This window comes from Zeus faber (genome assembly GCF_960531495.2).
Source record: "Zeus faber genome assembly, chromosome: 2".
Classification (NCBI taxonomy): Eukaryota; Metazoa; Chordata; class Actinopteri; order Zeiformes; family Zeidae; genus Zeus; species Zeus faber.
The window spans coordinates 24,320,332-24,342,267 of NC_137189.1; the positions used below are offsets into that span (position 1 = coordinate 24,320,332).

The window sequence follows — 21,936 nt, forward strand, 5'->3', positions numbered from 1 at the left end:
GCGCAGAGCCCGGGTCTGGTCGCCGTCACGCCGCTCGTCAGTTGGAGCGACGGCCCAACGTTGTCTACGCCGACTCCCGCGTTGGCTGGCGGGCTTTCCAGTCAGCAAGCAGCTGCCTGCTGACGGCACCGGGTGGAACGTACGGAGAGGAGAAGCGGCACCACCGCCACCACCAGAGAGAGGAGCGGGTTGGCACCGGGGTAAGTTTTAACCTTTTAAACAAACGTGTAGAGAATTGTCCGTCACCGTCGTCAGACATTTGGTGCCCGTGTGATGGAAAAAAAAGATCCTGTAAGTGATTATAATGAGAAACCTTCTCGAAGTAATGACTTAGTATCTAACCCTTAGTAGTAGTAGCAGTACGAACACGTAGTAGTAGTAACAGGTAGTGCTAACTGGTAGTTGTAGTAACAGGTCGTAGTAGTAGTAGTAACAGGTCGTAGTAGTAGTAGTAACAGGTCGTAGTAGTAGTAGTAACAGGTCGTAGTTGTAGTAACAAGTGGTAGTAGTCGTAGTAACAGGTAGTCGTAGTACTAACAGGTAGTAGTAGTAGTAACAGGTCGTAGTAGTAACAAGTCGTAGTAGTCGTAGTAACAGGTAGTCGTAGTACTAACAGGTCGTAGTAGTAACAAGTCGTAGTAGTCGTAGTAACAGGTAGTCGTAGTACTAACAGGTAGTAGTAGTAACAGGTCGTAGTAGTAACAAGTCGTAGTAGTCGTAGTAACAGGTAGTCGTAGTACTAACAGGTCGTAGTAGTAACAAGTCGTAGTAGTCGTAGTAACAGGTAGTCGTAGTAACAGGTAGTCGTAGTACTAACAGGTGGTAGTCGTAGTAACAGGTAGAACAACCTTATTGAGTCTTGTTTTATTTTATATTCTATTTACTAACTGTGTTATGGTTTAGGAATCCGTTAGTTTCAGTTAGTTGCTAGGTAGTAATTAAGTAGCTATTGTGTTCAGTTTAGAACTCATTGTGCATCATCTCCGGGTGCGGTGCAATGACATTTCACTGCATATATGTATGCAAGTATGTATGGAAGTATGTATGTATGTATGTATGTGACAAATAAACCTCTTGACTCTTGAAGGTAGTAGTACTAACGCATAGAAGTAGTTGTAATAGCAGGTAGTATAAGTAGTAGTAGTGGTGGTACTAACAGTTAGTAGTAGTTGTTCTAACAGTTAGTAGTACTAAGAAGTAGTAGTACTTACAGATAGTATTGCTAGTACTAACAGGTGGTAGTAGTAGTAGCAGCACTAACAGGTAGTAGTAGCAGCAATACTAACAGTAGTAGTAGTAACAGGTAGTAGAAGTAGTACAAGCAGTTGATAGTACCAGTACAAACAGTTAGTAGTCGTAGTCGTAGAGAGCCTCCCCCTCTCTCCACTCCAGTTTCAGAACATGGTAAACTGCACATACACTGTTTCTGTTCTTGGATTCTTCCTGGTGGATTAAAAGGAGAAAACACTCTGTCGTCATTGTCAATTGCCGATAGACGGTTTAATCGTCAATCGGCCCAAGCCCAGTTTCTAGCTAATGCTATAACTTTATTCATCCCCAGAATCAATAAAGTGCGATCTGTCTAATTGTAAATTTCAGACAAGTACACATTTGTACATATGACATCTGCAAAAGAGAACTAGAAATCAAAACTGATACGACAACCCATTTAACATCTCTGGGGTATTAACATGTTGCATTCTGTGTTTCTTGACTGCCCTTACTCTGTATCACATGTCTGGCTCACAATAGACAATCATCAAAAGTGCTGCAAACTCAGTTGAACGTCTATTCTTTCCTCTTTCAGAGGGTCAAAATGATCCACAGCAGCATGTCGATAAGCCCGGAGCAGGAGGTTTTGATTGCTCAGGTGTTTGAGGCCTACGTGATGGAGCATCACAGCGCTGATGTCCTGCAGATTGTTACCGATGCTTGTGAGGACACTCACCAGGCCGTCGTCGTCAATGCGATGACACTTTTCGAGGCCAACATGGAGGTCCTGACATATTCTCTGTTTTGGTATATCTTGATAATTCACTGCATTTTGGTTCCGTACATCGTTTTAGCCACCAAGAAAGCATAAGCTTTTGGAACATACTCGTTTGTGGTAATAAGCTCATTAAATTGACTGAATCAACCACTTTTTGTGGTAGAAAATGAATTTAAAGGCCTAAATGCAAATGAAATAAAGGTTTTGTAATTATTTTTCTACCACAAAATGTTGTGCCATGGTAATTATTATGAGAATGACTTTGTGTTCATTTTGTCTTCTCTAATAAACCAAGGAGGCCATTGTCAATCTCTTGGTTACACAAATTTAATTTTGCCCTGCTTATTAGAATGTTGCACAAAACAACAGAGTGTTTTTTACAAGGTGTTTTTAGCCTTTGGTATTTTTCTGCTCTGAGAGCATACTGCCGCCCTCGAGCCAGACCCGGGCTGATACATTATTTCATCCAGCATATTTGATTAAGAGCAATAGTTATTTTGCAACTTCAGGAAGTGTTTTTTGTGACGATGTGGAGATTCAGGGGTTGTGTGTGATGTTTGTATATTTCTTAGCTTCCCTGGAGAAGCCGTGTTGAAACTGGGTGCGAGAGTCACAGCATAAGCAGGAATTAATCTTCAATTTAATAGTTTTATTTTAGAGTTACAGGTACTCGGTACAACACTACCGTTAATGATGTGCAAATCTTTATCAGTCAGTATCTGATTCAAACACTGTTTTAGCTAGAGTCTAATTATCTTGTGTCTAATTATTAAAAGGTGCATCTAGTCGGTTGCAAAGCTACGACACCTCCCATTTCTTTTTGAATAAACAGATGGTGAACAGCTCTTACAGACAATTCAATCAGATTTTTTTGTTTAATGATTGCACAACTAATAGTGTCACATTTCAATTTAATATTTTTCATCAACACATTAGAATAGCTTAATTTTGATGCCGGCATAATGCTGATTTTCTCTGCCTGACAGGTTGGGGATTATTTCAACGCCTGCCCCCGTGAGGTTCTGGCTATTTTTGATGAAGCTCTGCGGAGGGCAGCGGCGGAAGTGCTGCAAAGGTCTCTGCAGGGGGAAGGTGTTGCGAAGCAAGGAGGGCAGCAGATGAAATGCAAACTTCACGTCCGCATCACAGGTTAAAAACATGATTTAGACAGTTATTGTACATGTATTAAAGTGAATGACTTGCTTCACACAAATATAAAAAAGTCAGATACCATTTTTAAGCGGTATCAGTGAATTCGCTCCTGGTCTGTACCTCAGGTCTTCCAGTGTGTCCAGAGCTGACCAGAGACACCATCCCACGATCAAGAGACGTGGGACACTTCCTGTCTGTTACTGGCACCGTTATACGCACTAGCAATGCAAAGGTACCTTCATTGTGTTTTTGTTCTTTTCAGATTCTAGTGTTTTATTAGAGAAGTGCAATGCCCGTTCAAACATGCATGTTTGTGAAAGTGAAAAACATCAGGGAAATACTCTTTCTCGCAGGGAAAAAACACTGCGCTTTTGGATGAAGTCGCTGTTCGCTCGTTTATTCAAAGTTTATAAATATAATACATTATATATTATACAGTGGGGCAAAAAAGTATTTAGTCAGCCACCAATTGTACAAGTTCTCCCACTTAAAAAGATGAGAGGGGCCTGTAATTTTCATCATAGGTACACTTCGACTATGAGAGATAGAATGGGGGGAAAGAATCCAGGAAATCACATTGTAGGATTTTTAATGAATTAATTGGTAAATTCCTCGGTAAAATAAGTATTTGGTCACCTACAAACAAGCAAGATTTCTGGCTTTCACAGACCTGTAACTTTTTCTTTAAGAGGCTCCTCTGTCCTCAACTCGTTACCTGTATTAATGGCACCTGTTTGAACTCGTTGTCAGTATAAAAGACACCTGTCCACAACCTCAAACAGTCACACTCCAAACTCCACTATGGCCAAGACCAAAGAGCTGTCAAAGGACACCAGAAACAAAATTGTAGACCTGCACCAGGCTGGGAAGACTGAATCTGCAATAGGTCAGCAGCTTGTTGTGAAGAAATCAACTGTGGAAGCAATTATTAGAAAATGGAAGACATACAAGACCACTGATAATCTCCCTCGATCTGGGGCTCCAAGCAAGATCTCACCGCGTGGGGTCAAAATGATCACAAGAACGGTGAGCAAACATCCCAGAACCACACGGGGGGACCTAGTGAATGACCTGCAGAGAGCTGGGACCAAAGTAACAAAGGCTACCATCAGTAACACACTACGCCGCCAGGGACTCAAATCCTGCAGTGCCAGACGTGTCCCCCTGCTTAAGCCAGTACATGTCCAGGCCCATCTGAAGTTTGCTAGAGAGCATTTGGATGATCCAGAAGAGGATTAGGAGAATGTCATATGGTCAGATGAAACCAAAATAGAACTTTTTGGTAAAAACTCAACTGGTCGTGTTTGGAGGAGAAAGAAAACTGAATGGCATCCAAAGGACACCATACCTACTGTGAAGCATGGGGGTGGAAACGTCATGCTTTGGGGCTGTTTTTCTGCAAAGGGACCAGGACGACTGATCCGTGTAAAGGAAAGAATGAATGGGGCCATGTATCGTGAGATTTTGAGTGAAAACCTCCTTCCATCAGCAAGGGCATTGAAGATGAAATGTGGCTGGGTCTTTCAGCATGACAATGATCCCAAACACACCGCCCGGGCAACGAAGGAGTGGCTTCGTAAGAAGCATTTCAAGGTCCTGGAGTGGCCTAGCCAGTCTCCAGATCTCAGCCCCATAGAAAATCTTTGGAGGGAGTTGAAAGTCCGTGTTGCCCAGTGACAGCCCCAAAACATCACTGCTCTAGAGGAGATCTGCATGGAGGAACGGGCCAAAATACCAGCAACAGTGTGTGAAAACCTTGTGAAGACTTACAGAAAACGTTTGACCTCTGTCATTGCAAACAAAGGGTATATAACAAAGTATTGAGATGAACTTTTGTTATTGACCAAAAACTTATTTTCCACCATCATTTGCAAATAAATTCTTTAAAAATCAGACAATGTGGTTTTCTGGATTTTTTTTCCCCATTTTGTCTCTCATAGTTGAGGTATACCTATGATGAAAATAACAGGCCTCTCTCATCTTTTTAAGTGGGAGAACTTGCACAATTGGTGGCTGACTAAATACTTTTTTGCCCCACTGTATATTATGTTCGGAATGGGCCGTTTACTTTCACGGGAAGCACCCCCCCCCCGCTAGCTCCCTGTTCGCTGTTTATTAATGTTACACATGTAAATTACACCAAATTTGACATTGCACGTCCTTGGGTCCCCATCAATACACCCGGCGAGTGTGAAGTAGATCTGATGAATGGTTGTTGATCGAAGGACATACAGTACATTAGGCTTGGGCTGATTGTCGATAATATGTAAGGTCCGTCCTTCCGTGGGACCACGGGGAGTGACGCACGGAGCAGCAGAGCGCACGGACAAAGCTCATTAACTTGTGCACACGAGGATGTATGTGGACATATGCGCCAGCGTTTCCGTTATCCAGTAATTGACGGTTTTTGACCGGGAAAAACTGTTGAAGTTCGACATATTTAAATCTCTCCGGTCATAATGTCCAGTGAAAATAATTCCCTCTAAACACAATTTGAATTGGTGCTGGGCGATAAAACAATAACGATAATTATCGACATATTATTTTCCTGGATGTTTAACTAAAATAGACTCGATCATGTACATAAAAAATTCCGCAGATCTGTTAGTTTCCGCACACGGCAAGTTGCAACGGAAAGCCAATCAGTTTGGACAATCTAAAGTTGACCTTTCACCTCTGACCAATTTCGTTTGTCGATATAGAACTAAGCCCCGCCCCCTCCCCCATTGAGACGTTGCGCTTGTAAACATAGTAGACGCACACGCACAGAGCGGAGACAGAGCCGCAGCTTCTAGAACGCTGAGTACAAGCAGAAAGATGATGTAATGTGACAACAAGGACACATACATCCATAGTTTGGCTTAACTCATAAATATCAATCCATGTCACACACCATATCTCTTATTTCTCATGCTGAGAATCACAAAATAAGTAAAATTCCTTTTTTGTACGCATATATTTCCTCACTTGTGCTTGCTTTGTGCCTGTCGGACCAGTATGTCCAAATTTTGTGACATCAAAGCCACGTGGTTTGCCAGGTGGCTTTTGATTTGATTTTATCCAATAAAATAAAACAGCACACGTGATTTCACCAGGAAGTAAATGACACAGAAGCAGCGCATATCATTGTTGGGGGCAACACAGTAGCTTTTAAAGACAGGTTAATTATTTGCCAAGTTGAATTGTCGAGTGGACAGAGCATTAAATTAGCAAAATAAAAGGACAAAAATCGCCAATATATTCGTCCAATCGCCCAAGCCTAACCGGGAGATGCTTTCTGCACACATGTTACATGAACGCCCACATGCAACTTCCTATTTGGAATGGCATAAAGCAATCTATTCTCTATGATCTGGTGTATAGGTTCTCTGTTTCTCCAAAGAAAACAATTTGAAACCAAAAAAAAGCATCATGTGTAATGGCGCTCACTCTCTTCTCAGAAGAATCTTTGTCACACACATTTCAAATGGTGTCTAATGAAATGAGACCTCTGGTATTAACCCAGCCTGGCTTGTCCTTCCTCCGGGGGGCAGCGGACCTGTTACAAATGTCCATCGCTGGTGAGACAACGATGTTCTGCCTGTTTTTGGTGGAGGTCCTTACTGATGTTACAAGGAGGAAACCCCATGTAAGCACAGGGAGAACATGCAAGTTACACAGAAAGGCCCCTAATCCAGAGATAACCACCAGAGCCCCAGGCGGGAATCAAACCCAGGACCTTCTTGCTGTGAGGCAGCAGTGCAATGCACTGTGCCACCATACCCTCGTCTTCTGCCCTTCAGCTTTATTTCAATAGAGGACTGAATTCATAGCTTCCTCAATTGGTCACTAGAGGGTACTAGACATCAATTAAACAGTCTAAACCAGGGGTGCTCACTCTTTTTCAGCTTGCGAGCTGCTTTTAAAATGACCAGGTCAAAATGAAAATTAAAATGATCATTAAAAAATGCTAAATTTATTTATTTATATGTTTATACTGAGTATACTTCATACGGCACAATAGCATTAAATATATTTATGGTCACTACCTTACTCTGATGACTTGCACTGAATGGAGCCGGCCATGGTTGCATAGTCCGGACAGTAGCTGCTGGTAGCCAGCCTTAAGCAGGCTTTCAATTGATCATCCGTCATGGTGAAATGTTATTTCGACTCAATAATCTTCATGTGGGAAAAGGCTGACTCACATAAATAAGTAGAGCCGAATAATGCAGTCAAGGAGGGAGCACATTTCCTCATGTTTGGGTAATTTTCCTCTGTGAGTAAGTTCCAAAACGGTCCCTGAGCCCTGGACTTGAGCTGAATGTCAGCCTGTAGTGTCAACGTCTCATCCTCCACTGCAGACGAGTTCAGGTGAAACAGTGTTGCAATTTTTGATGCGAGTGAATCAACCTCAATATCTTCCCTAAATGGGAAGCACATAAATGTAGCGATTGGCTTGAGTAAATCACCTTGAAACCGTTTGTCAAAGTCTGACAGACAGTTTTCAATCTGCTCTGTTTGGCGCACTGTCGGGGCGCTCCTCGCACCCCTCCCCTCCCTGCCTTCCCTTGGGGTCTCGAGCTTTGATGCAAGGTTTTGAAAGTTCCCCAAATCATGGCGCTGCAGCTTTGAGGACAGAAGTTGCACTACTGAACTGAACTGATCATGTTGACCACAGTTTTATCTTTTCCTTGCAGATTTTTTTTTTAATTATTATTTATTTATTTATTTTTAATGGCGTGCGATCTACCCGCACTACGATCACGATCGACGTATTGGGCACCCCTGGTCTAAACCAACTTGTGTCCTGGGTGAATGGGTTATCGTGTTTTCTGTTAATTGGGAAATTATGCAGTTACCAAGCCAGCAAACTTGTAAAGGATGCAAGTGGTAAACAGGGCAAACAGTATTTAACTGATCAACAGTGTAAGGTTGCTTCTTAAATTTCTTCTATAAAGAGATGGAAAATTCTTAGCCTTTAAGAGTTTATTTATTGTAAAATGATTACATGAGCCAATTTAAAGTATCTTTCTGAAGAGCCCTGTATCAGTGTCAGGAGGTGGCACTAGAGTGGTTTGATAGCTAGTACAGTGTGAACAGTACAGCGATCAGATGACTTTAAAGGTTATGTAGTGTCCACGGCATCAGGGGGACATTCTTCACTTTAAACATGCCACTTGAACTACTTAAGATGATCCAATTGACTGAAACATTTGCTGCTTTGTAACTTTTTCCACTTTCTCACCAGGTCTCCTGAACATTGTCCCATACAGTTTTCCTCTTTCTTTTTGTGTGGTCTTTTGGTCTGATCCTGTAGCTTTGATTACCTTACATGCCTTACATGTTTAGCAAGCCACGCTTTGCAGTCATTGTAATTTGTAACAAATCATTGAAACTCCCTCCACTGTGTAGGTTCTGGAGTACGAACGGGACTACATGTGTGCCAAGTGTCGTCAAGTCTTCACTGCACAGGCTGACTTTGACCAGTTCTATACTTTGGTCCCGCCCACGGCCTGTCCCAATCTGGAGGGCTGCAGCTCCTACAAGTTCTCCTGTCTGTCTGGGGGGTCTGAGCCTTCCGCTTGCAGGGACTTCCAGGAGATCAAGATTCAAGAGCAAGTAATTGAAAATCTGCTGATGTTCCATCTGGGTCTCAGCATGCTTATGACTTAGAGATATATTTCTAATTGCTTAACCGCCTATTGCCTCGGGTAGAACTTCACTTATTGAACTTCCCTGTCAACCAAACCAGATTTTCCTCCTTTCCTGCCATCACTTGGTTGCTAGGCGTTTGCAGCAGAACATGTTTATTGTCTAGTGTCAAATGCTTATTGAAATCTTTATGGCCCCCTCTAAATCCACCTGACAAGACACTTATTTCATGCAGGATACAGTTTGAAGGTGGAAGTATTATCAATGTGCAGTTGGTTGTTTCTGACAAAGTATGATGTATTGAATTTGGGTTCACGGAATCATATTGTCAGTAAGTAATGTACGATAATTGTTCCCTCCAGATTTTAAACAATTCAATTGAAATCAACGTTTTTATCGTATATTTATGTTACAGTCTATCAGACATTCCTGTAGGGTTTCATAAAGGTTCTTCTGCATTTACCTTGGTAAAAGCTCTGATGTCCAAAATCAAGTATTTATAAAATCAAGTAGTATGATACATGATTAAAGTTTTTGGAACTAAAAATAATTCCCTCGCCCACCCCCCAGGTTCAACGGCTGTCAGTTGGAAGCATTCCACGTTCCATCGTGGTTGTACTGGAAGATGACTTGGTTGATATCTGCAAATCTGGTAAGTCTTAAATCTTAGGAGTTGCGCAGAGCACCCCTCCACATTAAACAACATTTACTTACCGACTGTAAAGTAAACATTATTTTTGTGAAGCCAGGCACTTGTCTTAAATGAACTAGTATGGCACACATTGTATTATCAACGTATTATTGAGTATGATTGAGCAAACTTCAACTGTGCCAATCAGGTGAACTGCTGCAACATTCAAAATAGCCTGATAACCTTCGTTATTGAAAATTGACTAAAATATACTGTAACGAAAAGCAATTTTAGCAACTTGTTCTCATGGTTTGTGAAAGATGGCAACTGTCTGAAGGCATTTACCTCGTTGGACTGGCTGATGTTTGTTGAAATGGAAATGTCATAATTCTAATTCAATATCGTAGCTGACCAAACCTTTAAGATGGATGTTAAGAATATTAGACATTTTTAAATGCTGAAAAGGAATGATTCGATCCATCTCTTTCATTGCTCCTATTAAACATATAGATGTAGTGTAGACTGGACGGTCTCTACAGTGTTCTGCTGTTTGATTGTATCTTGTGTCCTTTTCCAAAAGGAGATGATGTGACTGTGTACGGGGTGGTACGCCAGCGCTGGAAGCCACTCTACAACAACACTACCTGCGATGTAGAAATAGTACTCAAGGCTAACAATGTAGAGGTCAACAATCAGCAGACTATGGCAGCTCTACTGATGGAGGACATCCAGAAGGACTTCACTGATTTCTGGGAGAGCCACAGAAATGACCCCATAGCCGGTATGAAAGCCTCCGTCCTACAACAAATTCTGCCCCCATTTAGAAAGAATCTGCTTAACTTCACTGAGCGGTAGTAAAGTGCGATTTCTGCCCTGTTCAGACTACACGATATTTGCCACGATCTGAAATTTCTGAGATCAGGGACAAAATTCTCCACATCAGCGCCTCTCGCAGAGCACTCCCGTCACCGCTGCTAAGTTTGAACGGGTCAGCGACACACTGGACTCTATTGTAGTGATCCCAATGTTTTCAAACATGCTTGAAAATATCCAGACATTGGCGACAAAGATCATGTCGTTTGAAATAGCTTGGGTGATCACGACTAAAGCAGCAGCCAATGAGAGCACAAGAGGAAACCAGAGGAGGGATGATATAGAAGGGTAGATGGAATTAGGGGTGTCCTAATTCCGAATTGAAAATCCATAGCAATGAGCGTTCAATTTCGAGCTTGCCAAATAGCATCCTTTTTTCGTGCATTATTTCAGTGAATAACTTAAACGTAGTGTGAACAGTAAATTATTGTTTATTATTGTAAAGTCTCGTTTTGATAAAGCTCTTAACTGTTTAGGTGTGTTGTTTAAATATTCTCTTAGTTTTATTATTTATAATTGTTATGTTCAAATAAAAGTTACTTATTGAGAAACAACTGTTTTTCTTTACAAAATAAATGAGCAGACACTATTTATTTACTTTTGGCAAAACTCACATGGAAAACAATGTCTGCCGTGTGTTTACGGGAGACAGCTGCTGTCTTATGATGCGCTCGCCAAGTATAGGTTCATGTAGTGCAAACACCCTCATCTGGGACGCAACATGCAGTGTGAACACTGTCACCAGCAACGTCAGGATTTTTAGAGTTGAGTAGTCTGGGCACCGTGAGGTACAGTGTGGGTTATGTTGGATGGAGTGGATTTTGGCTGAGTTCACTTCTGTAACAAGGGAATCTTTTTAAGAGGCTCTTATCTTTATAGAATTTGAAGTTTGTATTAAATATATGCATAAAGTAAGGAATTTTGTAAAAAATTAAATAATCTTTGTCAAGACATTAAGGCCATTTGGATTTATATTTTTTCCTGGTTCTAGTCCCAACCCCTTGACTTGCCATGTGCCGTATTCAGCTTTCCACTGTAATAAAAAAATAATTTATTTTCCTTGTCCCCTACGTCACTGTTCTTCCATGGGTTTCTTTGCATCTCCACAGGCAGGAACCAGATTCTGCTCAGCTTGTGTCCGCAGGTGTTTGGCATGTATGTGGTCAAGCTGGCAGTGGCCATGATCTTGGCTGGGGGCGTGCAGAGAATAGATGTGACTGGAACAAAGGTCAGAGGTGAGAATCTTTCCAAATGAACCCAAGATTCCTGATTGCTAAACACGGTTTATTTTTGTCCATCGTAATGTCTCATTCGGAGGAGTTGTGTCCACCTGGATACTCAATTATGACTTTGCTCAGGTTTTGAACATCAGATAAGTACAGTATCAATGCATGTACATGTGTTCTAAATGCACTCACTGTCAGGTTTCTGCTCTTCTCCAGGTGAATCCCATTTGTTGCTCGTAGGGGACCCTGGCACTGGGAAGTCCCAGTTCCTGAAGTATGCAGCGAAGATCACACCCCGATCAGTACTCACAGCTGGAATAGGATCTACGAATGCAGGCACGCTACTTTCTGACTTGACCCTAAACAGCGGATAGTTCCACCTCCCATCAATCAAATCATGTTGTACTGCTGTGCGAAGGTATTCTGAAGGTCAGGGCTGCACCAAAAGCTTGAGTACCGAAACCTGATACAAATATAATATCATTCCTTTGAGGGTCCGCTTAAAAATAAAATAAGGGGACAATAACAGTACCAGTTTCATGTTAGGTCTGATTTGGTTTAAACAGAGCAGTGAAGTCATGAAAATATTGAATCAGTGATTTGCCAAGTTCCAAAAAATCAGTATTCATACGCAGTATATATAAAGTCCCCTGTCAAGTCGTGCTGTGTTGTGGAAATAATGATAATCTGAAACTTGCCAAATGTTTGTCGATGGCTTTAATGTACTGTAGGTTCATTTACTAATTTATAAAAAAAAAAACATCTATACATAACTTTCTGGTTGGCATGAAGTATTTGGGACATTTAGAATCGCATAGGAACTACCACTAATCTTGCTAATGGTCTTGTTTTGCCTCAGACTTGATATATATTTATTAAAATTGAATTAACACCGGTAGGTAAACGGCAGAAAGCTCCTCAGAGGTGTTTGAATTTTAAAGTAATGGTGTGTTTTAGTTAATACTGGGTCAGATACTGTGTTCATGGGCTTATGTACTTTATCTCTGAAAGACTGTCTGATAACTTAATCTACTATCAACTAAATGTGTTAAGTGACATTGTTGCCTCCTGTTCCAATTTTAATCTTTTTATTTTTGGAATTGGAAAAGAAATTGGTGCATCCCTAGTTATTAGCCAATGTCAATTTGTACAATGTGAGAATTAGCCAATTTGTCCACGCCTACTAACATTTACATTTAGTCATTTAGCAGACGCTTTTATCCAAAGCGACTTACAAGGGAGAATAACATTCAAGCTACATTGCGACAGAGATTAGTGTAACAACAACATTAGTGTAACAATAAATACTGCAAGGTGGTGCTAAGTAATTGTAGGTTAGGACAGGAGGTACTCACTGAAGAGCTGGGTCTTCAAGTGCTTCTTAAAGACAGAGAGAGAGTTCCCTGCTCTGGTCAAGAGACAAGTACTGTCAGTTTGCTGGGAAATAACTTTATTGGAGTCTTTTTGGAGCTTATATTATTATTACTACTACTCATGATCTGTTTTCATTTAACCGTAGGTCTGACTGTGGCAGCGGTGAAGGACGGAGGTGAGTGGCATCTGGAAGCAGGAGCTCTGGTCTTGTCAGACGGCGGTCTGTGCTGCATCGACGAATTCAACAGCATCAAGGAGCACGACCGCACCAGCATTCATGAGGCCATGGAGCAGCAGACCATAAGCGTGGCTAAAGCCGGGTAGGGCATTCATATAGCCAATGGGCACATACTTAAAATTATAGGTTTGCTGTTTTCCCACCGTTAAGTCTGAACAATTCATTATGTAAATGAATTATAATAGCCTTAAAAACATGTTAAATCTCCTTTTCGAAAATGTGAAACTCAATTTATAGTAGGGCAATCCTTCATTCATTTTGTTTTGAACGTGTTTTGAATTTTGACTATTAACTGTTTGGCTTTTATGTCGCTACAGTAGTTTGTCAGTTAAAAAAACTTTCCTAGCCTTGAAAAACCTAAAATAAAATATTGTTTACAGGAACACATTAGCAATCACCTGCATGTCTTTGCGTTCCATATGCTGCTCTATCTCTACACAGTATGGTTTGCAAGCTGAACACCCGTAGCACTATCCTGGCAGCCACCAACCCCAAAGGTCAGTACGATCCCAAGGAACCTGTGTCGGTCAACGTGGCCCTGGCCAGCCCACTGCTCAGCCGCTTTGACCTCGTGCTGGTTCTGCTGGACACCAGGAACCCAGAATGGGACCGTGTCATTTCTTCCTTCATTTTGGAGGAGAAAGGTTTGTTTGCCACTTTGATGTCTTAACCAAATGACTTAAGGCATGGGTAGTTAGTAGTAGTATTGATTTACTAGAGCAGTAACCATAATCTGTAATGCAGGCATGAACTTAAAGTTGCAAAATAAACATCGAGCTAGTAGTACTCCAATATGCAGTCTGAAAAATCTGTAGAGAAGTCTGAAAACTCTGGAATTTGAAGATCGAAATTCTCGAGCAACCCTGTAAAATGCTGACAAGTGTGTGTGTGTGTGGGGGGGGGGGGGGGGGGGTGTCATTAATTAGATGTGTAAATAATTGATAAACTGGGTCATATGTATTTTGTAAACAGTTTGGCTGTGGATTGTTGAAATAACTGCAGGATTTAATACAAATGAAAGTCGCTGAGGACCGCATTTACATGTATATAAAGTTTTTAGGGTATAAGATACTGATATAGATATTTATTTTTTGTACCCTGAAATTATTGATCATCGGTTTACAACGCAGCACTTTGACCGCCTCATTCGCTCCTTCCCAGGAATGCCAAGTGAATCCTCGTCGCTGTGGTCCATGGAGAAGATGAAGTCGTACTTCTGCGTGATCAAACGTCTGCAGCCTCAGGTCTCTGAGGAGGCCAACCTCATCCTGTCCCAGTACTACCAGTTCCAGAGGCAGAGCAGCAGCCGCAATGTCGCCCGTACCACCATCCGCATGTTGGAGAGCCTCAGTAGACTGGCAGAAGGTGGGGGCTTCTAACAGTTTATTTGAACTTCATTTATCCATACTTGCTGGTCAACAGAACCAGAACCAACCCCTCCCTATTGATGGTGAGGTGGGATGAGGATGATGACAAAAAAAACCCCACAATTACTCAAAACCCAATCAATCAGCATCACAGTGTTGGAACAGTGGAAAAGCTACCAGAGTTCTAAAAACTCTGCCTGTCTGGAGGTCTAGTTTAAGTTAACAGACCAAAAATAGTGACAATTATTCACTTTGATTTAAGTGGATAACTTTCTTTAAAAAATACCTTGGACATACGGAAGGAGAAGAATTGGCGAAGCACCTCCACACTATTTTTAAAAATGTATTTAAATGGTGAATGGGAAGAAGTGCAAAAAATTAACTATACCTATCGAATACCTCAGAACTGATTTTTTGTGTGTGTGTGTGTGTGTGTGTGTGTGTGTGTGTGTGTGTGTGTGTGTGTGTGTGTGTGTGTGTGTGTGTGTGTGTGTGTGTGTGCGTGTGTGTGTGTGTGTGTGTTACACAGATCAGCCACAAAATTAAAACCACTGACAGGTGAAGTGAAAAACATTGATCATCTTGTTGCAATGGCACCTGTCAATGGGTGGGATGTATCAGGCAGCAAGTGAACAATCAGTTCTTGAAGTTGATGTGTTGGAAGCAGAAAAAATGGGTAAGCGTAAGGATCTGGGTGACTTTGACAGGGCTAAATTGTGATGGCTAGACGACTGGGTCAGAGCATCTCTACAATGGTATGTCTTGCGGGGTGTTCCTGGAATGCAGTGATTTGTACCTACCAAAAGTGGTCCAAGGAAGGACAACCGATGATGGGGTCATGGGAGCCCAAGGCTCATTGATGCAGGAAGCAAAGGCTGGCCTGGCTGGTCCGATCCCACAGAAGAGCTAGTGCAGCAAAAATTGCTGAAAAGTTCATGCTGCTATGATAGAAAGGTGTCAGAACACACAGTGCATCACAGCTTGCTGTGTATGGGGCTGTGTAGCCGCAGACGGATCAGAGTGCCCATGCTGACCCCTGTCCACACCTAAAGCACCTACAATGTGCATGTGAGCGTCAGAACTGGACCATGGAGCAATGGAAGAAGGTGGCCTGGCCTGATGAATTGAGTTTTCTTTTACGTCATGTGGATGGCCGGGTGTGTGTGCGTCGTTTACTGGTGAAGAGATTGCAGAAGGATGCACTATGGGAAGAAGGCAGGCTGGCGGAGGCAATGTTCTGCTGGGAAACCTTGGGTCCTGGCATTCATGTGGATGTTACTTTGACTCGTACCACCAACTTAATCATTGTTACAGAGTACACCCCTTAATGGCAACGCTATTCCCTGAATGTAGTGGCCTGTTTATGCAAAATAATGCACCCTGCCACACTGCAAAAATTGTTCAGGAATGTTCTGAGAAACCTCCAAATTCCCCAGATCTCAATCTGATCGAGCATCAGGATGTGCTAGAAGAACAAGCCTTATCCATGGGGGCCCCACCTCACAACTTCCAGGACTTAAAGGATCTGCTGCTAACGTCTTGGTGCCAGATACCACAGGACACCTTCAGAGGTCTTGTGGAGTCCATGCCTCCACAGTCAGAGCCGTTATGGCGGCACAAGGGGGAGCTACACAATATTAGCCGGGTGGTTAATGTTGTCGCTGATCTGTGTATTTAAGCATATAATTATATAAAAAAGCACATAATATAAATATATAATATTCTATTTTTGTTGTGGTTTTTTTTATCAGTAATTTTATATATATATATATATATGTGTATGTATGTATGTGTGTGTGTGTGTGTGTGTGTGTGTGTGTGTGTGTGTGTGTGTGTGTGTGTGTGTGTGTATATGAATGAATGAATGATCAAAGCTGTGTATGTTCCCTCCAAAGCCCATGCCAAACTGATGTACAGAAACACTGTGACCATAGAGGATGCAGTAGTGGCCGTCTCACTCATGGAGTGCTCCATGCAGGTAAGGACAAACTGCATATCGCCACTTCTATTAACCATCCTTCCTGTTGAAGTTCTGATGGACATCAGGCCAAACTACTACTGAAGTTACAGGCGTGAACTAAATATGGAAACACAACATGAAAAAGGTCCAATCCTCAATACATGGTTTTTGCTACTCACTCACTGAAATGGGCCTGTACTGCTATTTGGAGGGAAAAGGGGGAGTGATAAAGCTGCAAAGTACATTTTAATAACATGAGTTTCTAATTGTAACGTTTCCACCGAAGGAAGGGATCTCTGAAATGTGCCCATTATAACTGGCAAAAAAAGTCCAACGATGCTGCTTTAAACGCGCTCACACTTCATTAGGAGCTACCAGGTGTATGCAATACACACAACTGTTGACTAGTACGATGTACTGTGTGGTCACTATCTCAGTTGAAGTTCTTAACCAGTGTTTCCAATCAATCGATCACCACATAGAATTCCAATCGCCTCTTATCAAAGTACATGATAACAAAACTTAATTTCATCACTCAGCTAGTTAAAGTCTCGGGCCTATTTCAGGTCGGTATTTCTTCAATTCTTAAATATTAAAAATATACTTGATATTAAGATGAGTATATAGCATATTCCATTTTGTTTATGGCAGCCTATCACTGACCTGTGCTCCCTCTGGTCAGGGAGGTGCTCTGCTGGGCGATGTGAATGCCTTGCACACATCGTTCCCTGAAGACCCCGGCCACCAGTACCAAACTCAGTGCCAGATGGTGCTGGAAGGCCTGAAGCTGCCTACCCTCCTTAACAAAGAGATGGATCGACTCACCAGGTGTGTGTCTGAGAAAGCTTTTCTCTTAACAACCTGCATTTATGTTCTTAACAGTCAAACCACAGCTCTTGCTCTCTGATTCTGGCTTTCCATTGTGTTTCTGTTATGCAACCTCTATTTGGTGCAGTGGGAGGTGCTCCAGTTGATTGACACACAAAAATATAATTTCCTTTCTTTTTATATAAAATGTCAATATTCTGTTTTAATTTTGTACTATAAAATGTTTTACATTGACATTAATGCTTTAAGCAATTTTCATCTGTAAACCTGTTTATTTTGCGATGTACCTTTCTTTGTGTTTGCCTCCTCGTCTTTAATTTGCACATTTTCTGTTTTTGTTAGGCGTTAATTCATCGACAAAATGAAACCATTCATTCAGCACTGTTATTTTTTCTTTTAAGCTCTCATCCCAAGCCTGGTGCGCTGTTGATCTTTGTCTTTTTATGTTTGTCCCCCTCAAGGTTAAGGAGCAGCATCCCAAAGTCTTGTCCCACGACTCTTGAGCCCCTAGCATCTCATTCACAAGCCGCTAGCTGCAAAAACCAACTCGTAGAGGAAGCGCTCGGCAAACCCGAGCAGCTGGCAGGGCAGGGCGGGGAAACATCCAATCGTCAAACGGTCGACGATGGCCTAGATTGGTTCCATTCATTGGACGCCGACAAATCGCTATCTCCCCCAAACACCGTGCCCTTGCCGCTTATAACCTCAACACAGCAACAGCACACCCAAGTTTCTACATACCCTAGGAAGTCAAGTTCCCCCGGGGCAGCAGCAGAACCAAGCCTGTGCGTCGGTGAGACCTCCAATGCTGCCCAAGCTGCATTTGTTCATCATGCTGAACCCCCATTACACAGGCACAGGCATATTCTGTCGAATCAGCATTCTTGTAAAACAACAATCGCTGCTGAAAGAATGGAAAAAGATAGCAAAGGTGAGGGAAAAAACAAAAAGCCAGTACGGGGAAAGACGGAGGCGAGGCAAAGTGGCCCGTCAGCATATCCAGAGGTATCTGCTTGCCTCTCGAAAAAACTGCGAGACAAACGACTGAACAACCTAAAAATAGGTCCGCAGCAGCGTGAAGTTGAGGGACAAGGTGGAGATAGTGAGGGAAGTGGAGAAGTGTTTGAAAGGAACACCTTTTTAAAATATGATCAGAGAGGAAATTTAAATCCGGCATTCCGCTGTGCCTCAGATACTCCATCGGTTCCTCAAGCTAGCAGCACAGCAATGTCGGGAGATATCCCCACCGTGACAAGTAACGTATTTCCTGTCGAGCGAGGTGTGCGCGGTAGCAATGAGCGAGTGGACAAGACAGGGATAAAGAAAATGAAGAAAGCTGAGGGGTGGAAAAGGACTAGAGGAGAAACCCAAAGTGAGGGAGACCTGCACGCTAGGTTCTCAGGCTTTGCTTTTAATCAGAGAGACAAGATAAGCTGCATTAGGCCTCTTAACCGTACTGACGACACAAGCTCCATCTCCAGTGTCCTCCCAGTATGCATGACGGACGCTGAGCCACATTACCCAGAACTCCACACTGGGAGCAGTAAAGCCCACCTCTGCAAAGGAGAAGCAGCAAGTCATGACTCTGAGGGGGAGAGGGAATGTGAGTTGCAGAAATGCCATCATTTGCCCGCAGGTTGCAGAATTTCAGGAAAAGGTCGAATTTTCAGTGAGCGTGGAGCTCAATCTTGCGTTCCCCCTAAAATAAGCTCTACAGATGGGAGTGTTGATTTGGAAGAAAGCCTGAAATGTCAACAACCAACTGACAAAAAAACGGAACCAGTCATCAATGACACAGCTTTTCTTAAATTGGATAGTGATCCTTGTTCAGTTACCGCACATAATCCAGTGAGGCTCGTGGCCTCCTCCACGCTGGACAAACTCTCACGTTTCTCCTTTTGCACCAGAGAGGCACATACTACAGTAACAACAGAAAGACTTGAAGCGCAAATAACTGCTCCCAACATTCCCGGTGACGGAGAAATAGGCACATCCATTATTTCCACTGAAGTACAAAAGATGACATCCACCCATTCCGGTGATGTACAAACATGCACACCCACCTGTTCCAATAAAGTCCCAAAAGTGGCATTTACCCATCCCAGCGCTAGGCAAAAGATTATGTCAGTTAGTTTAACCGATGTACAAGAGGCTGGGTCCACTGGTTTCATCGAGGGTCAAAAGTCAAGAATCCCTGAAATTAGTGACATCCCAGATTCTGAAAAAAGCAGCGCTTTCACAGCCATCCAAGACTTCAAAGTTCCCTTGACGGCAAAAGTCCGAAAGGCCAAGTCCAAGTTCCAGACATCAGAGGCGGTGGCTGATCATGGACACGCAGTATCGCCAGACGAAAACTTGAATCCTACCAGGAACTCTAGTAAGGCTGACAGCTGTGGCACGCTAATGGTTGGCGGCGGTAGAGTCATCTGTGAGGCTGCTGCTACCGTCACCAGCAGTAGCGCCAAGAAGAGGAAGTGTTTTGAGCTGGCCCCTCCATCCAGTACTCGCGATGGCAGTTCCAGGGGGGCTTTCTCTGGACTCTCACTATTTAGCTCTGGCGACTTGCACGATGACGACTTTGAGGTCGAATGGGACCAAGAAACCAGGAAAAAAGCTCATGTCTGATATTGTGGCTTTGAGTGGAATACAGCCTTGTGTCCGATGCCCAACAAAACAGCCTCTTGAAAAGAGAATCTGTCCTATAATTAAATTGCACACACTCAATTATAATATAACGGTCTTTCCGCGTGTATAAAATGTCCTAACATATAACTGTTCTGAAGCTTTTCTCTGGAATTTTTATGGACCAACAGAGAAAATCTTCTGACCCCATGTATTGCACAGGGAAAGGGTGTGGGATGAAGTAAAGTGTATCCCATGTTATCAAGTTATAGTACATCCCCGGATGTGTCGCATTTACAGGAAATGTACCTTGTTGCAACATCCGATTGGGCGGTATAGCAGTTACAACATGCATTGTAATATCCTTGATTGGATTTTGTAGACCTACGCCTGAAAAATAATGAGTCAATTGGGCCCTGAATCACATCTGGGGTGCATTAAGGATGTGCTGTGTTGGAAATAATTGTGACAGGATGTTGGTCAGGAAATATTAGTTCGTTTTATGTGTTTGCACAGCTACAATAAATCAATGCTTTTGCTGAGGCCTGACTGAACCCAAATATGTTTGGTTTAACATAAATCCGCTCCGTTAGATTATACTTATTGAAGGTTGGGATACAGGATGTAGTCAGGATGTCTCGTGACTTGATCTTGTGCCTTTGCTATGACTCTAAATATGAAAGAAACAGACCACCGCATCGTTCACCGCAGCCCTCGTCCAGGTCAGGGGGACAAAAGTCTGTTTATTCCTGTAACATAAGCTGTTAATTGATCTCTCTTCCTGCAGATAAATGAGATCAGATCCTCATGAATAATAAAATGCTATTGATTAACCGTCCATCCCACGGCACTGACGTCACTCCATTAGTATTTGTGTCCTTTGGAGTCCAAGGGGTGTCGTCTTTCACATTTCTCCATTTGTGATTCCAAAGTCGACTGAATTGCGGCCTTCCAGGCTAAATTAAGTCACTGGGTGGTGTGTGGGGTTTGTTTCTTCCTGGGATGAACAAAATGTATTCTCATTTGGGAGTTGTTTTTTTGTCAGTGTCAATAAGTCAAGTCACAGGGGAATAAAGACATTAAACTCCTTAAAAAAATTGTGATTTCTTAGTTACCTTTAAGATTCATCCATTTTTTTTTTTTTGTGAGGACGGACTTGTGGATAAAGACAAAAGTTTTTAGGTTTTAACTCTTTCAATGGTTACCATGTACACAATGATAAAGTGAAAATGAATCTGGACCTTAATATGAAGAAAATGGTCTTGATTGCAATGACAGCAGCATCTTATTTTCATAGAAGCCCAGTTATATAAATGTAGTTACAACTGGTTGTAAATCAATGTGAACTAGTTAAATAGATCTATTTATCTATTAACATCATTTTGTAGGTAGTGCTAAGAATAGTTAGAAATGAAAGTAACCACGATTTTAATCAGGCCTGGGATAAAAAAAATACCAAACCTAACCTTTAAAATATAAATTTTCATATTGGGAATTAACATAACACTTTAAGTTGGTGAAAAGCAATTTTGTGATATCAAAGGAAAAGTATTTAAAGAAAAAACTAAAACCTCATCAGGTTTTGGCAGCTTGACAAGCTGTTGGTGCCTTGTGCTAAAGGCACCTGTCTCAGTGTGACTCAACAAGTGGCAGATAATCACACTGGTAAACGTGAAGAAGCTGTGTTTATTGTTTTCATTTATTTTTCATTTGGAGCATCGCAAGTGTCTAAGTGAGATGTGATAAACAATTTCAAATGTCTTTGTTTATATTGCTACGTTGTTATTCAGATCTCAATTCAAATCCTTGCATTTAATCTGGTGGATTTGAGACTTGCTGTCTTTTGCATTGTATGTATATGTATGTACTGTATATATGTTTACACACTAACACACACCGATCAGCCACAACTTTAAAAGCGACTGACACGTGAAGTGAATAACTTTGCTCTTCTCGTTCCAGTGGCACCGTGGGATACATCAGGCAGCAAGTGAACAGTCAGTTCTTGAAGTTGACGTGTTGGAAGCAGGAAAAATGGACA

The 21,936-nt window shown here is 42.1% G+C and overlaps 1 protein-coding gene across 1 annotated transcript; it reads left to right on the forward strand.

The window, feature by feature from the left end:
- Window positions 1-1,816: 1,816 nt before the first annotated feature.
- On the forward strand, window positions 1,817-17,419 carry mcm9 (minichromosome maintenance 9 homologous recombination repair factor; the record flags this gene model as incomplete). Its single annotated transcript, XM_080023786.1, has 14 exons — window positions 1,817-1,996; window positions 2,977-3,139; window positions 3,268-3,374; window positions 8,537-8,743; window positions 9,347-9,428; window positions 9,988-10,188; window positions 11,390-11,515; window positions 11,723-11,842; window positions 13,026-13,200; window positions 13,560-13,762; window positions 14,280-14,483; window positions 16,381-16,463; window positions 17,128-17,273; window positions 17,401-17,419. The coding sequence occupies 14 exons, from the start codon at window positions 1,817-1,819 to the stop codon at window positions 17,417-17,419; spliced, it is 2,016 nt and encodes a 671-aa protein (XP_079879912.1).
- Window positions 17,420-21,936: the final 4,517 nt, after the last annotated feature.